This window comes from Geospiza fortis, unplaced genomic scaffold (genome assembly GCF_000277835.1).
Source record: "Geospiza fortis unplaced genomic scaffold, GeoFor_1.0 scaffold167, whole genome shotgun sequence".
NCBI classification, from domain to species: domain Eukaryota; kingdom Metazoa; phylum Chordata; class Aves; order Passeriformes; family Thraupidae; genus Geospiza; species Geospiza fortis.
In genome coordinates, this window is record NW_005054355.1 from 4,807,608 (window position 1) to 4,824,755 (window position 17,148).

The 17,148-nt window shown below is 43.7% G+C and overlaps 2 protein-coding genes across 2 annotated transcripts in view; one reads left to right on the forward strand and one right to left on the reverse strand.

Moving 5' to 3' along the window:
* IDUA (alpha-L-iduronidase) overlaps window positions 1-3,418 on the forward strand; it is a 42,631-nt gene extending 39,213 nt beyond the window's left edge. The window contains exon 13 of the mRNA XM_031059054.1: window positions 472-3,418. Coding sequence (XP_030914914.1) covers window positions 472-572 — 101 coding nt within the window. The 3' untranslated portion in view covers window positions 573-3,418. The remainder of the gene's footprint in view (window positions 1-471) is intronic.
* A 2,486-nt stretch (window positions 3,419-5,904) lies between these two features.
* Window positions 5,905-12,831, reverse strand: LOC102043739 (purpurin). The gene is made up of 6 exons (XM_005423593.2): window positions 12,702-12,831; window positions 11,678-11,795; window positions 10,093-10,229; window positions 8,599-8,711; window positions 7,326-7,538; window positions 5,905-6,139 (listed from the first exon to the last, which is right to left on the reverse strand). Exons 2-6 carry the CDS (start codon window positions 11,792-11,794, stop codon window positions 6,129-6,131), a joined length of 591 nt encoding a protein of 196 aa, XP_005423650.1. The 5' UTR covers window position 11,795; window positions 12,702-12,831; the 3' UTR covers window positions 5,905-6,128.
* Between the last annotated feature and the right edge of the window lie 4,317 nt (window positions 12,832-17,148).

Consider the following 17,148-nt stretch of genomic DNA (forward strand, 5'->3'; position numbering starts at 1 on the left):
TAAAGTAAGTGGTGCTGCTTCCTGAGTAGAGCAGAGGGTTTTCAGTCAGCCTGGATGCTTCTTATTCTGCTTCTTGTTGAAACTGTCCCCACATAACCTGTTCCAAAGGCAAAATTCAGGCAGAAAAGTAAGTTGGAAAAACAGGAAATTACTAATGGTGTGTTGCAGATGTCACAGCCTTCTTCCAAAGGAGCTGCTGGGATAGCAGTCCTGTAGCTGTACTTGCTAAACCTAGTAAGTAGAGAGGACTTCCTTGGTGAAACAAGATAAAAAAGTCAGTACTTGGCCACGAGGAATTTGTTATCATTTTTAATCAGACAGGCACAGACACACTTATGTAGGGTGCAGAACTGATTTCCCCAGCCTGTTCCACGAACCTGCATTTTACAGGAGTAGTGCCTGCTTCACATCCTCCCAATCCCACAGATGCCAGCGTTTCACAGTGACCATTTCTAACCTTTTCATTTGCAGGAAGCTCAGTCTCCGGCTTTTACAGAGTGCGTGCCATTGACTACTGGGGGAAGGCAGGTCTGCCCTCTCTTCCCGTGGGGTACATTGAAGCTTTCAAGTGAGCTGAAGAGTGGTGCCTGGCTTGGTGTCAGAGTGGTGTATGTTCCTTGCGAATGACAACTCCCCAGAAAAATAAACTCCTCCCAGGCTGAGGAGGGCGTATGGAAACAACCTGATGAAGTTAGGAACGCAAGTTAGAAGCAACTGCCCCTGTTAACTCTTCACAGTGCAAAAGACAGCATTATCAAACAACCACAACTGCAACTGGTAAGAGGCTACCATAGGACAAGGATTCAGCCTGGTAACTAGGAATTATGGGAATACATATTTTTTATTCCCCTTTTTTCACTGAGCTAACAGCCAGGGCAAGCTAAGATTTATAGAGGTCACAAACTGTAGCAGGAACAGAAACATGGCTTCACTGTGTGAGTGAGGATGATAGCAAAGGCACATGAAGGACATGTCTGAGAGTGAACTGGCTGCCTGAGCTGCCAGCCAGGCTTGACTTAACGGTTTGATGGAAAAGTGCACAGCAACAAGACACATTCAGAGCATGAAGTAAAGCATCCCTTAGTTCCTTTGGCTGGTTAGTCACAGTGGATTATTTCAGAATGCTTGTCACATCTTCAGATGTATGAGGTTTTTCACTCTCTCACAGAGGGGTTTCCACCCAACTCTCTCTGTATTTGTGACCATTACATGGATGCCAGAGCTGTTTCCTGTAGGCAGAGGCAGGAATATCAGCTCATTCTCAGAGAGGAGAAGGCACAGAAAGCCCTAGTCTCCTGCCTTTTCTCTTTTGTGCTTTTGCCCAAGTCACCTGTTTGCACTTTGGCCACCAGCTGCTGCTCGTTTGTGGTAGAGGCTCTAACCGTGAAAGTCCCTCTTCCTCTCCATTGCTGTCACCTAGCCTGGTATCCTTCAACCCTTACAGCTAACACCTCCCCTTACAGACTGTAAGTGGTCACTCAGCTCTGCATAGCCAGGAGAAAGCTGAAACACTAGTTAGAGCCTTTTGTGTCTTCGTATGACAGGGCAGCACACTCTTGAATGTAGCAGGGCTACTACTTAAGACACTTAGGAAATTAACAAAGAAAAGTTTGAGCTCCTGTGCTTTGCAAAGCGAGTGCACAAGTGTGTGACAGCCCAAGATCACGGGCTACAGATCACCACTGGCTGTGCTTGCAGGTGCCAAACACTTTATGTAAACAGCAAAGTTCCCTGAAGTTGCAGGCATGCTGCTTTATTCTTCTCTTTTCACAACTGGCACAGTTTGAGCTGTGCCTTTAACAGGCTTGCAGAGAGAAGGATAATGCCAGTTAAAACAGCTGGAGTGTTTTCCATAAGAGGAGTGACTTTGTCACACAAACAAATCCCCTACTGCTCTCTTTGCTGACATCAGCCACCTCACCAACATAACAACAAAAACTGCATATTTGATTAAACATTCAGGTCTCAGAAAAAAAGAAGTGCCCAAGTTTGCACAGTAGGAGAGAGCTGAACTACCTCAAATGCCCTCAACTCTTACAGCACAGAAAAGAAACATATGCAAAAAGTCAGTGCATGTAAAATGTGGCCTTGTATCTCCTTACTTGCTGATTACTTGTTCAAGTGCTTTTACTGAAAATTAGCCTTAAAAGACTTATTCTGTCACAGAATTCAGATGAAATATTTCTTGCCTCATTTGAGTTTTAATAAGGGGCACTTATCACATCCTAGTCCTCCAGTTCCTTGTCCGTACAGGCAGAACAGGAAAGGGCCATGGGTCCTACTGAATTGGGTCCACTAAATTTAAGAAAAGGTTTTTGAGACATTCTACTTGCATAGAGATAGTAAAAATACATTTTAAACTTGTGATAATTGCCCCTGAGTGAAGAACCGTTGTACACAGTTAAGTAAAATCTAGCAGTTAACACATGTTGTTTTGCTAGCATGAGGTGGAACAACAAATAAAATTATTTAGAGAAATACTAAGTATAGGCTTTTGAGAGATTTTAGTGTGTCTGGAGCAGGGGAAGATGTAGGAGCTTGAGTGGACAGATTAGTGTGTTAAGATGTCCTACCTGAGTAGCCCTTCTGGTTTAAAATTTTCCCACCCTGGCAATCAGAATATAGCAGTCTTTATCAAACCAAGGACTATGTACTAGTTACAGGTGTATTAAAAAAAAAAAAGAAAAAAAAAGAAAAAAGAAGAAGAAACATAGCTGTAGTGAATAGTATTGATTTTGTTATGCAGGGATGAAAATATATAGATGTGCAAACCATGAAAAATAGAAGATTTCTTCTGAAAATCTTCTTTGCTGCTATGATATAAACTCATTCCTTTAAGAAATGAGTATGTATTAACAATTACAGAGAGAAGAGAAGTTGGTATTTCCGGGTATGAGTTTATTTCTAACAAATTATAAAAGTTTTTGAAATGGCATTTTCTTTTTTCATCATTTAATGTCTACAGAAAAACGCTATTTAGTACTTGAAACTTAAGATTTCTGTAACCATCTGTTGCTGACTCTGATAGTGTTTCCAAGATTGCATGTTTAACTAATCTCCTCTGTTACATGTAGTGATCAGCCCCCCATTACCGTCTGAGTTTTCAGAAGTGCCAAGTATCCATAGCACCAGGTGTGAATAGCAGGTGCTTAGTAGTTCTGTAGTATCATAACCAAAGCAAGGCTGCAGAGCGCTCATGTATGTCTTTTGCTGTTCATTAATCCAAATAAGAATATGTAACTGCAACATGGAATTATTTGCCTACGCTTCACACAAAAGCTTGTGAGGCTATATAACCATTTTGCAACTGAAGGAACCTTTCAGCTGAGTATTTTACGTTGTCCGATTGTGTATATGCTATATTTGTTACCATCTTTTGTGAGAGCAAATAAAGCTGGTTATTAATCTTTCACATGAACCGTGTAAAAACAAGATCTGATCATTGTGTTGTGGAAACTGCTTACAACTCTACTTACAACTTAATCCTGTAAAGACTATTCTCAAGGACTGTCATATTTTAACTCCAGCCAGCAACCAAGTACCATGCAGCTGCTCGCTGTGGCTGCCAGCACAAGGGGTAAAATAGCTCGACTTGTGGAAATTCCAACATTACATATAACTGAAACATAAAAAGTGTCGAGGCTGAAGTAGAAACTTAAATGCATAGATTGTCTCAGTTACCACAGCCCAGGGAATACTGGTCAAACTCAAGGTGGTATCATAGTGTCTGATCTCAGGACTCGCAGTGTCCTTGCTGGAGGAGGTTCACTGGTGTGTGAAGGACAATATCCTTGCAGAGTCCCTCCTGCTGTTGCTTAGTCATAGTCTTTCTGCCAGCACTAAAGGACCTTCTGAGGACAAAACAACAGTCCTTTTAATATATAAACATTTTTTTTTATTTTGTCTTGTTAGTGGAAAGTTTGTGCAGGACAGAGATTATGACTTGGGACTTATACACACACTTAAAACCCAGGAATAATAGACTGCTTTTCATCAACCAGCTCAAACAGCAGATAGAAGATGTCTGCCTCTAGATATACCTGAGGTGTTTCATGTTGAACTCAACAGAATTTCAAGAGTAGTGTAAGTCTCATCAGCATACACTCATGACTGCCTGCCCTATCCTACCTTGTCTTTCACATTTCCTGCAGTCATGAGAGACAAATGGATATGATGTAATTCCCATCTGTTCATTAACTTACTACATCATACATTGAGGACTTGCTTGTGGTCCTGATGGAGACATACTCCCCCAAGTACAATTATTGGGACACGTGAACTCAACCATGGTGTACTCAACCAGAATCACCTCTGTATTTCTATGATCCTGCAGGCTTTGCCTTGTGTGGCTAAAGAGGAGTTTCACTACCTATGTTGTTTGGATGGACTATACCAAGCAGATACCCTGGGTCCTGCATATTGATTGCATCTTCTTGCTACAACTCTCATCTGCTCTGGTCATACAATTAGTATAACCATAGACATTAAAAATCCCACTTCTCTAAGACTGGTAGTATTGGTCTGACAGTTTTGGCCAAAGGCCATGCTTCTTCAGCTAAGGGTAAGCGCTGTCTAATCAGTTGTTATACAAGTCCTAAGGTCACAGATTCCACCCCAATACTTCCTGCTGGGAGAAAGGTGGAAGTGGAGAACATTCAATCAATGCACTGACCTTGCACTTAGTCCAGCAAAAAAGGCTGATATTTTTTCAACACTGAGTAGTTCTCTGTCTGTGTGGGGTTTTGTTAGAATTGCCTGCTAGTGCTCCTCTGTTTCTGTCCTTAGCTTTAGGTGGTAGCTCCCAATCTTGTTCTCTGTCAGAGTAGCTTTCCCTAGACCTGAGGAGCAAGGACATGTTTGTTCAAGTGGGTTGAGAGCCTTACGATTATTGCCAGGAAATCCTGGGAAATACAAGTTTGAGAGACTTCACTGCATCCCTGGGGTAATGTCTCTGGTCCTGGAGAGTGTCTCTGGTTTCTATACTCTTTCTGGTTACTGTGGGTAAGATTGTGCAAGCATCTTGCAGAAGCTGCTTAGCAGTGTAGTGCTCTGAAGGTCTTCAGTCAATATCAGCCTTGTTCCACACACCTTTTTGAAGCCTCAGGAGTAGGGGCTGTTCAGCTTGGCAATTATAACTTATAAAATTTTGTGTAGTTTATAAACTGCAGGGGTCAGCAGGATACTGCGGTGTTCTAGACTGGATTTTTATTATTAGAAAACACAAGGTGAATGTGATTTTACTAAAAGCAGTGGGAAATACATGTCAATAACGCTGACTCAAGTTACCCTTTTTCTACATGGAGATTTCCAGGTACTCTTCTTTTGACTTTCTCTATCTGTGAAATTCTTTGCCATAAACCCATTCCATTCTATATCTTTCAGTTCTGTACCTTTCAGATAGCGAAAACTGGATAATGAAGGCAGAGAGGAGCAAATTACTGTTAATGCCATTAAAAATGCAAGCACCTGCTCATTTAAAGCATTGTCCACTGTCATTGAAAGTAGTATCTGTTTTATTGCATTTGTGGTTCTCCCCTTGGGAACTTTACTGCAGATAGCTCTGCCTGAGACGTGCTGTCCTGTTTTTGGCTGGAGCGATCTCAGTGATGTGTCTGCATACTGCCCTGTGCCTTCCTGCCCTCGCTGGCTGGACTTTCTAGGTGAATCCCAGAGTTAACCCCGTCACCATGCTGCTGTCTGACAATCAGCCCTGTCAGGGGGTGTACCCCTCTCACCATCCTTGCCCTGCCCGCCCTGTTCAGAGCTGGGGAGTGACACTGCCCCACCTGTGCTGGGAGCACCCTTGGCTGCTGTCTCACTGATCCTCAGTGAGCATACTCAGTTCTTCTGCTCCCCAACAGACAGGATAACAGGCAATAAAAACCAGTTTCAGAGGTGCCTTTTTTTCCAAAACATTTATTGACAAATGCCACATTAGGTATTCCCTTGAAAATTCAAATATCACTATTATATTGCACACTGTTTAAAGATCCCCCAATATTTTCATGTGTTTTTCAGGAAAAACACACTATTCCATACTATGATTTTTTAAAATTATTAGTTGAGTGGCAACTTCAAGACCAAGAGGTCTGGTTTCTGTGCTTAAGGATAGGATCAGAAGCGTACTTTTAGCAGGCCCCTGGAAAGAAAGAAAAGTAAACTTTAGTCTGTGTAAGTACATTTGCAAAGGGCTTTAACAGCCATTAAGTCTCCACTGAAGCTGTAACTACAACCTTCCTGAGGTACTTCTGAATCACAGTACAAGACTAGGATGCAGGGTGCAAAAGTTGCAAAAGTTTGCATTTCTCTCTGTCTATTGGCACAGACACAGGCAGCCTTTCCTAGCTAGCCATGGGCTTTTGGCTTTCCTGAGGACCAATCCATGACCCTGCAAACCAGCTGCCTTCCCTCTGCTACAGGGAGCAGTACAGAGCACTGTGGGGCAGGGATGCCCATGCCATGGCCTTGGGTGATGCCAGTACCTGCTCTGTAGTGGAGGATTGGCTGACACAACAATGTGTTGTTCAGGAGGTTTTAGCTGCCATTCCTTGTGCCACAGTGCAGAGCACATATGTTATGTGGCTTAGTAAAAGGTCAGCTTCCAGGCCAGGTAGTGAGGTTGTGAAGAGTGTGAGTACTCAACTGCCAGCAAAGAAGAATTTCTGCCTTCTGCAGAGCCCGAAAAATGTGTCCGCCTCTTTCATGGGCAGCATTTGAACTAGAATATCAATTCCTGTACCTCCAGAAAAGTGTTCCCAAAATGAGCTTTAGATGTGGTCTGTTTACATGTATGTGGAGCAACTGCTGACTCCCACTGCCAGCTGATGCAGTCAGAAATGCTGCTCAGAGCCCCTCATCCCTGCTACTCAGACCACACAGGACACAAGTCATGATGTAACTGAGGGTGAGAATGGTCTTTCCTGGAGGCACCTTTTCATCTTTTCCTGGAGGACACAGCACGGACCCACGGTAAGATGCTATTATGCAAGTGGCCAAGACAAGCATTTCCAGGTACAGAAACACCAGCTTGTTTCATCCATCCCTGTGCTGTCCACTACAGTAACAAGGCTGATCTTCATCTGGTGGTGTACCAGTTTCAACACACAGGATTCCGGTAAGTAGCAATCTTAAGGCTGCAGAACCAGCCTGTAGCAGGCTCTTGTTCTTTTAGGGATTTCCCTTTGTGGCTTTTTTCCTATTAGATATAACATGAAGGAAAAGTTGCTAAAAAAGAACAACTGTGTTTGCTGTAGTACTGTCACATTAACAGCAAATGCAATCACCTACTGTGCAACTCAGTGAGTTTGCTAATTAGGCTGAAGTACCTGACTGGAGCACAGGCTGGAACTGGCCAGACATGCAGATTTCCTCCTGCTTTTGGCGCACAATGCGCTGGATGGCTGGGGGGAGGCCACGGGGATTGCGTGAGAAGATCAGGGAGTAGCCATCATCACAGGAGCCATCCTCCTTCAGGCTGCGGCAGGCGTAGGTGATGGCATAGTTATCATAGTCAGTGTCAATCACCCAGTAGTTGTCCCCTGAAACAGCAGCACACAGGTTTGTCACAGTGGACACAACAGAGCATAGGTGGATCCTTCAGCAGGGAGGCAGCAAACTCATGTTAGGGATAGCTTTCCAAAGGATCTATAATCACGTCACACATCCAGCTTATCTCCATACCATGAGGGGAAGAACTGGGACAAGCACAGGGCATCTTGAGACGATGATTTTCCCCACGATGCTCAGTGCATTTTCACCTTTTGTTTCTTAGGCTAGAGGTATTAGGAGGACTAGGATTTTCTAGGTTTTCAATGAAAAAGTACCTCTTTATGTTGCTTGCTCAAGCATGGTGGAAGGAAGGACATACAGTATAGATTACATTCCCTGTACAGGAAGCCTGAGTAAAATATTCCTCCTGTTTTCTAGCCTTGCTCTACTTAGTTCTTCTTGGTATGGCTTATCTGCCAGTATTAAGGGAATGTACACCTTAGAAGTCCTCCCCAACTTCCACAGCTGAGGAACTGCAGCTGTGGGAGGCTTGGGCACAAAGGATGAGCTTTGAAGGGCACGTAAGGTTCAGCATGAGCAGTTTCTGAAAGGTGCACTTGAGTTAACAGCTCCATTTCTTTGAGTCCAACTGTGTCTATCTGAAGAGAAATGTGTCTTGTTGCTGGGGTGCAGCTGTGGGTCTACATGTCTCCTCTGTTTAGCTATGGGGGGTACAGGGGGGACTGACCTCAGCACTTCCATAATGCCCACAGTGGGCCCCAGGAAGAACGGCTTCCCTAGGCTGAACATCACATTTGGCTGTACAGAACCCATTGTGTGTAACCCAAAGCCTGTAAGCCTCCTTGTTAACATATATAGTGTATGAGAAGGATGGGTGCAGAGTCTCTGGATGCTGCCTGTTCTGTGGAGATAAAATGCACTGCTTGGATAAAGCATGCTCTCCCCAGAAAGATGCTTCAGGAGGAGCTTGGAGCAATCCCAGCTGAGCTGTTTTTCCTGCTTATATGTGGAAATGCACATCAGGACAGCTGTAATTGACAGAATCCTCAGCAATTGAAAAGTGTCAAGGGGCTGGAGAATTTAACTCACCACCACTGGAGAGGTAGCTGGCCAGTCCCTGGTAGGTCATATACATTTTTGCTGGAGTGGTTGGGTCAGGTACCGTGTACTGAGCAGCCATGTCAGCGCAGATCACCCAGAAACTGCAACGAGATCCGTAACATTCAAGGTAAAACCTGGCAGCATGAGAGCTTCAATTGGGTGTCCTTCTCTCAGGGCTTGGGCACAACTGCCTCCGGCATGGGGCATGGCCTTTCTTAATGCAAAGTGACTAATTAATGTCATTAAGTAATGCAAATCTGTGACACCCCCCAAACACACATCAATCACAGCCAGTGATTGCTGCTGCCCTCTGGTCCCCAGCTGCTGTAAGGCTGTACTGTGGCTGGGGCAGTACCCGCCTTCAGTTCAGCAAGATTTTTGCCACCTATTTCTGTACAAGCAGACAGACACCAAGCACAATAATGAACGTTTTCTTGGCTCCCGGCTAGCAGTCTGCAGGGTGAGCTCACCTGCATTTGGGCTCTTTTGGGCTCAGTAGCTGTGCCTCAGGAAGGGGCAGGGACTTGGCTCTCCCCTGTCTATCCCTTCCTGGTAGTATGGGCACAGGAATGTCTGTTACAAGCACAGTGATATTTAAATCTCCTCTGCCAAGCTGGTGAAAAGCTGTCACAGAGCCTTTGAGAATCCTGTGGGTGTCCATTTGTTACAATGGCATTCTCTGTTTCGTATCTGTTTGCTTTGAGTGCCATCCACATTTCAACACTCTTTGTCAAGTATTATCTGGGTTAGTGAAACAGGGTCTTCATTCCCTTCCTTGCTCAGGCTGGGCTTCCCATTATCCTACCTTTACAGAGATAAAATTTGCAGCAGCCTTGAGATCCCATTTGTTTTCTGAAGAGTCCTTTCAGGCATCTTCCCCCTTGCACAGTATGGCATGCCTGCAAAACCTCATTTGCCCATTCCCAAAATATCTTGGAATGCTGCGCTGTTAAGCTGTTCAAGATTCATAGCCACCTGCTAGTGCTAGCATATTGGAAGCCACAGATTTTCTCTTTTGCACTCAGGAAGCTATTTAATCTCTTTACATGCTGTAATTCCTTGCAGTAATCATGACCAACAGGCAAAACTCTAAGCTTCCTGCCATCTGTCCATTCAGGCATTGTAATTACATCTAAGAGTTAACCACAAGTTTTTCTCAGAAATCTTGCATCTTCACAGCCTTTATTAGCTCCTTTACTTGATTGCAATTAATTTATCTAACCATTCCATCAATCAAGATTTGACTTAATTATTAACTTTATGCAGTAGTTTCGTGACAGACCCAAACCTGAGCTGGGCTGTGAATAATCTCAGGGCTCAAAAGTGTCTAACCTCTAGCTTCTAATCTGATCCTTTGGCAAAACTTCCCTTTTTGATGATGAAAACCCAGCCATGTTGTGAGTTCAGGGTTGATCATCATCCATGTCCCCCTCATCCAGTGCCTCATGCCAGCAGCTAGAGTTGAAAGTCAAGGGAGCTCACCCAAAAAGCTTCACTCGGCCTTTGGAGGACGCTGTCATTGTGCCATCTTCCTCCACAGTGTATTCAGCAGAGATGTTGTCCTGAAGGAAAAGGCCTTCTGGATCCTTCTTGGCCAGGGCATACCATTTCCCTGCATACTGTCATGAAAGTGCATTAATATCTGCAATAGCCACCATGGCAAGATTAGCACAGAAACAATTTTGTGAATCAAAGTGCCTTTCTAACTCCCCACTGCCTGATAAATGCCAGTCTGAGTCTGGGAGGGAATGTAGCACACAGATGCTGCAGTGCTGCCTGATGAACCCTTGCCTCTGTGCCAGAAGAAGTTGGTCTGGCAGATCTGCATTGCTCTGTGTGCGTAGTCCTTGTGAAGTGAGACATTCCTGTCACAGTGACCCCACACCAAAAGCATCTCCCATCCAAACACATCTTCTGAGAATCAGACTGGTTCTTCCCTGTTCCTGTTCAAGCCCCTTCTCTTCCATGGAATACCATACCAAGTTCAACAATATCAAATTGCAGGTACAAGGACTGTAGCAAGCTGGCAGGAGACAATCTTTGTGGCTGCCAAGGGCCACAGTTGATCTCTAATGGGGAAAAGGGCCTACCCAGCAAAGCAGACAATGATGACCACATGCTTAAAACATGGAGAGGGTGTTTCGGGGAGAGTAATGGCAGAGAGAGAAATGGACTGAGATTAAGGGAAAGAATATGTCCATGCAAAAAATGGGCCCTTGAAAATGTTCAAGAAGTATCTAGTAAAATGAAAACAAGATCTTAACAGGTGACTGACAGAGAGGAAGACCCTTCAAAGTTAACATTATCAGTAGAAATGCTGAGAAGAGCAGGAGCTGGCTGTGTTAAAATTGATTCTGCAGTGAAGCTAATGACATCTGTTAGGCAAGTTATGTGCTTAAGCCTGCAAGACCATGATTCCCAATACAGGAGCCTGAGCAAAAACTTTGCCTTTTAAACTGGGATATTCCCAAAGCTCTCCCTGGACATGATTTGTTTCCAAAGCAAAGCCAATCTTGTATAGACAAAGTGCTTGCCACATCCTAGATCCCCCTACAGCTGTGGTGTTTGCTGACCATTAGTTAACATAGGTACTGACACACGTCTGGACCTTTCCAACAGCAGATTAGCTCTCATTTTCTCCTCAGAAGCACAAATGATGTGTTTAAACAGGAGTCAGTGCTCAGCATAGCAGACTAGGTAAGATTTCCATTTGCTGTGACTCCCAAGAATGACTAGTTGTGGGTGCAAGTACCCTAGGGCTTGTGCTTGAGCTTCCTCTCTGATGTGGATCTAAATTGTTCCTTTCATGGAACTGCCCAAAGCTCAAAGTTGTGCCAAGATAACAGAATGTGAGCTCTAGTAACATCCCTGGGTTTCAAGGCCAGTTTAACTGTTCAGGAGGTTAAACAGTACTGAGAAAACTACAGGAACAGCATCAGCAACACGGAATATGAAAGAAGTTAGCTTTTTGGTGAAGAACCCCTTCAGATGAACAAAACTCATAATCTGGAAAAGCAGTTTATATGTAAAGCTTGTTCGCATCTACTATTGAAGTAACCATAATTACCCTTTTTGGATCAAAATTGTCTTTCACAGAGAAAGACTCCACTGCACAGGTCTGAGCTAGGCTATATTCAACAGTGTAGAAGACCGAGGCCAGGAAAACATACTGTGCGTATTTCATTCTGCAAGACAAAAGCAAACATGGGGGTTTATTTCATGCAGTAGATGGAGGTAGATAGTGCCACAGATGCATTTCCATCATTTAAGACTAGTTTTTTTTCCATACTACTATCCATTGATACTGACAACCAGCTCTTCCATTGATACTGAGTCATTGTGGTGCCTAAATTCAGCCAAAACTGAACATCAATGGCAATTACTTTGGAGGAGTATTTTGCTTGCCGGAAGTGGTAATGCAATTAATTGTATTTTTGTATCATAAATCAAGCCAGACTATGGATAAGGTCAGTAAGATTTGGTAAAAATTTGAAATGTTTTGAATTTATTTTTTCGCAGGAAGAAAAATGTTCTGATGAGTTCTGGTAAAGCACTGTACATTGTAAAGATGTTGTTTCTAATTATTTCACAGTGAGTGTCCACTTTGCTTTCAAGCCAGCAAAGCCATGTTCTGCTCACCAAAACAGGCCTTTCCTGGGTGCCTACTCTAACGGCATAACACACCTTGATATTGACTGTCCTCTGACCATTCCTTCAACAAACATGACAAATAATACTAATTTTCTAGAGGCTTGATCTGTCATTGCACCACAACCACTAGGTGCTCATGGCTGTTTTTCTCCATGGGTATCCCACCTCATCCATATGACAGCATATTTGTTTCTCAGACTTCAGGAAGAGAGAACCTTCCTTACATATTCTTGCAGAGTATTTGACGCTGAATACCTGTCCTGATGCCAAGATAAAACAGTTATCTAACACTTGTCAGCACCATTCAAGCTGAGCTACCAACCCAGAGCCCAAACACCCATGCAGCTACACTAGGTTATTCCTAGCTGCTGCCATGCAAGCTGCATTTCCCTGCTGCAAGATATGCCAGTCTCATCCACCTCTGCTGAAGAGAGACCTACCTGCTGAGTGGAGATGTTGGAGATCCTTGAGACTACTCTGCTTCAGTCTTTGGACTGCAGATAGCAGGAGGGTTTTGTGTCAATTGCCCTCCAGCTCCCTTTAAATAAGGAATCTACAAAGTCACTAATTGGTTAGTTTTGCTCGTGTGCCTGAATAAAACACTTAATCTTGGATAATCCATTATGTAAAAACCAACTGTAATCCTCACACTGGTGGGTCTGACTGCTATACTAATACAAACACAGCTTTTACATAATGGAAAAAGTTGCCCAGAAAGCTAATAAATCTGATGATTTGATTGTGCCACTGCTTTGTCTCATTGAAGTCTTTCTGCCTCTAACACATGTTAGGAGAATAAGAACAGAGCATTAATTAGAGAAACACTTGGGCTATACACACGCATCTGCATAGGCACGTGTTTTGACAACTTGCATGAAGCAGGTACATAATTAGCTTTTCTCATAGCTGCATCATCAAATTAAGGTGATCCTTTCAAAAGTAGGAAGACATTATGCATTACCTACATGGGGGAGGGGACAAAAAAGTGCAAAAATGCGGTTTAGCCTTCATATTCATATCAGAATCTTGAGAGTCCTCAGTTCTCCTGTGCAGTGAAACATTTTTATGTAAATTCTTCCTAGCTAATTTTGTCAACATTTCCAGTTACAGAAATACTACAGCTCTCTCCTTCCCAAAATGTTCCTTCTAGTAGCCTGTCATGGGAATACAATACATCAGAAAAAGACAAGAAGGCAGAGATCACCAGAAGAGTACTTTTGACAGCAGACCATGCCTGCCATTCTCAAGTGCCCACATAATTTCTCTAACTGTGAACGTTGCTCCTGAACTCTTTCTCCCAGGCTCACCTGGGAGATCTAAGACTTCAGACATTCAAGCAGGAGTTGATGGTACTAGCAGCTATTCCTCACACTGGGTGCTAAGTGCTGGGGAGCCTTGGACATAATCACTAGGGACAACCCTATAATTCCTATGGAGTCAGCCCAGGAAGTCCTGAAGCTTTTGATTCTGATCCAGCAGTCTGGACTTCTAGAGTGAGGCCAAAGCCTTCTGGATGTTTTGGGCTTGCTCCAGGGACCACTTACTGCCTCTTGCCCAGGACTTCTTGAACACACTTTGCCCTGTAGCTTATGTGAACTCTGTTTCTTTCCAGGCAGCTTGTCTAGGGCTGCCCATTGCCTGGAAAAAGCTATCCTTGCTTGCTGCCAGGGGCAACTTTGATTTGGCCTCTGTGCAGCTTCCATTTACACTTCAGAGGGAGGCAGTGGTACTTTGCACGCAGAGCAGTGACTGACCCTATCCTGTTCATGCCATCTACGTGTCCTCAGAGGCAGCCTGGGCAAGCCCACACAGCAACGAGCTCATGGCAACTGAGACTGCTTGGCCACTTAAAGAGTCGCATAAAAAGTAACTCAAACGACACTTCAGGGCTTGATGCCTGTTAGGTTTTAAAGGGACTGACACAATATAAAATAAACTCTTTAACCCTGACATTGGGGATTTGACAGGGAACAAATTGTAGTGTTTTCTGTAAATTAGGAGGCTTGCAAACACTTATCACTTCATCTGTTTCCAACAAAAGAGATTAGTTTATGTCCATGTGAGACATAGGTGACACTTGAAGCCGTGCTTAGATGAACCACTTAATCCCCTGGGGATTAGACACATGCTAATAATAGCTAATCACAGCACAAGATTTTGGTTGGTGAGCATAACATCTGTCACTACATTACTTGCTGTTTAGACCAAGAAGAAAACAAAATCAAATTTACCTTCATTTTTGCAGTATTATGGCCATTTGTACTGGGCATAGGGGGAAAAAAAGGAGGAATGAAAGCATTGAAACATATTCCTGGGTTTGTTGAATTTGATGTAACATGAAACAGATTTTATAAAACAAAGATATGTTTGGTTGTCAAAGAAGATACCCAAGAGCCTGTTCCAGACGTGCACACCAAAACCGGCTGGTTTTTAGTAGAAGAGATGGCCTGACTGTTCAGTGTACTGAACTCAGCACAAGGGTAACTTTTAATGGTAGTTTTAATGACATGCAGCAAAACAGGTATGCAAATGAGATGATTAATTTTATCTTTTTCCCTATTCTGCGAAATACGTCACCAGCAGTTTCAGATTTCCTGCACCTAGCAGATCCTCCTTTTGCCTTATTATTGGAGTATGCGTTGGGTAAAACTGTTCTGGGAATTACTGCAATTGCACTGCGATCTCGGATTTAGTAATTTGTGCTGCTAGCTCAGCAGCTGATGCCACAGGATGAGAGCTCTGAATATACTCCTGCATCAGGCACTAGGTTCCCTACTGTCCAGCAGGTGATCAAATTGTGGGTTTATTTGCCAAGGCACTGGAGAACAGCAGGTGCATTCTGAGTTGCCCCTGACAGCTTCTGCAGTGGTTATTGCACCATGACCTGTGGGCACTTGATCCTCCCGCTTTCCATCTAATTTGTGCTCCTGATGCTGGGCTATTATTTCAGGGGTGTCACACAGCAGTGCCTGCATTGCTGAGAACACACATCCCAATCCCAGGTTTGCCAGGGGCTGAGAGGGCAGTGATAGTCTGCTCCACTCCTTCGTTAGGGCAGGACACAGGAGAAATAAGGCTCCCCCACAGTGGGATACCACATTAAGGCTGAGGACACAGAGGTTTTCAGTTTCTGTGACTTCTGCTCAGAAATGTGGACCTTTTCTAAGGAAGTGAGTGGTGCAATAAAGGTGAAGAGGAAATTGTTTGAAGTTTGTTCTTCTATGGTTCAAGGGTAAGATTCTTGGGTGTGTTATATAATTAGGTTAAAAAGGCATCATAAATCACTGCCTTAGGACTTTCAAGTCAATATTCAAATACCTCACAGTTTTGAATGACAGGAACTGAGATACACGTTTTCCTTCTGAAAAATGATAGTGTAATTCTTGCTGAATGTATTGACTGACAATTGGCAGAGCAGGGCCTCACATGCTCCTGTGCACACAACACATCTCAGAAAAAGGCACACACCCTTTTTAAAGTGAAACAGAGGGGTTGCTCAAAGCAAGAGAAGTCAAGAAGCCTCAGCTTCTCTGTCATGATTGGCAGTCAGCCTGGAGGGAACGGTTTTCTGAGACCCTTGACAAAAGCCTGCCAGAAAAATTAAGTTCCTGCCTTTCTTCCAGATCCTTCCATATCTTGCTGCCTTGGTAGAACAGGGTGAATGCAGAGCTGGCTAAAATTTCTCCTTCAGTAGGATTTTACCACACAGTGATCTGCTGGCCAAAGAAGGAATTTAAAGTTTTGTGCCATCTGCTGGTTTCTGCACAACTGTGCAGACGGTGGTTGCAGCTTGATCTGTGAGCTGCTGGATTTCCTCCCCAGCCGTGGCAGTTTCCCAAATGGCCTGCTGCTAATCTCTACCAAATGACAATTTAGACCTAAGGCAACCTCATGAAAAAGAGTCTATTTGGGGCCCTCAGATAAAAATATGAACTTTTTGTTTGTAATTTTCTAGTACTTACTATGAGGCATACTGTTGACATATCTCTATACCTATCTAATATTTACTACTGCTGAACTGATCTATTTCCAGACATTGCCAGATTTATTCATTTTAACATTTGTTTAAAGATACGTTTGCCTTTTTCATGCTGAGCTGCCAGGTCCTGGGGGGTAAAGACCAGCTTTTTCAGCCCAAGAAGACTGGAGAGCTTGCCATTTCATCGTGGACAAGGAAGGAGTTGTGGTAATCTCAGGGAGGCATCTTCAAACAGGAAAGGAGCTCAGTTCTCTGCAGATAAAGTCTTTACACTTGAAAAGATCTCTGATGTACTGCTATGGCCTGATCCTATTCTTCTCTTGGGGGAAGGCAAGGGGAAGGTGAGAGGAAGGAGATTGTTTCCTTCAGACAGAACTAGCCTCTCCCACATTTCAAAATGAGCCAACAGACCCGAGTTAATTTAATTCCTGGTATTATTCCCAGGATGCCTTCCAAAAAGAAGGAGGCACAGAGGTCACGTGAATATCCCTGAAGGTATAAACCATGTGTGTAGCATTCTCCTTCCTTTTCTGTTCCTGCAACAGAAACAGTTTAACATACACACAAAAAAAAGCAGGAATAAATCTGTAGGCTCTAACTGGTTGCAAAGCACGATGTAGCAAGAGACCATGTGTCCACATGTTTCAGACAGTAAATTCTGCCTCCAGATCATTGCATCAGATTACCCCAGTGGGATATATACAGCTCCTTTCATAGCAAGCATTTCAAGGTGCGTTACAAAAGTGATACTGCTGGCAGAGAGCTCGAGTAGTTATGGGTAAGACAGGATGTCCATGCCAGCCCTGATGATGGATTTAAAAGCTAAAACCAGAAGCACAAATTACAAAAGCCAAGGAAATCTGTATGTACACACAGTCAAAAGCCATTGGCCGGGCACCTGGCCTTAG

Excerpts from the sequence above, each read along its gene's own strand:
- LOC102043739 (XM_005423593.2), bottom strand. The coding sequence starts at position 11,794 with ATGAAATACGCACAGTATGTTTTCCTGGCCTCGGTCTTCTACACTGTT. Across the intron at positions 8,712-10,092 it reads GGCCGAGTGAAGCTTTTTGG|TTTCTGGGTGATCTGCGCTG; the intron begins GTGAGCTCCCTT and ends ATCTCGTTGCAG. Across the intron at positions 7,539-8,598 it reads CAGCTACCTCTCCAGTGGTG|GGGACAACTACTGGGTGATT; the intron begins GTGAGTTAAATT and ends CTGCTGTTTCAG.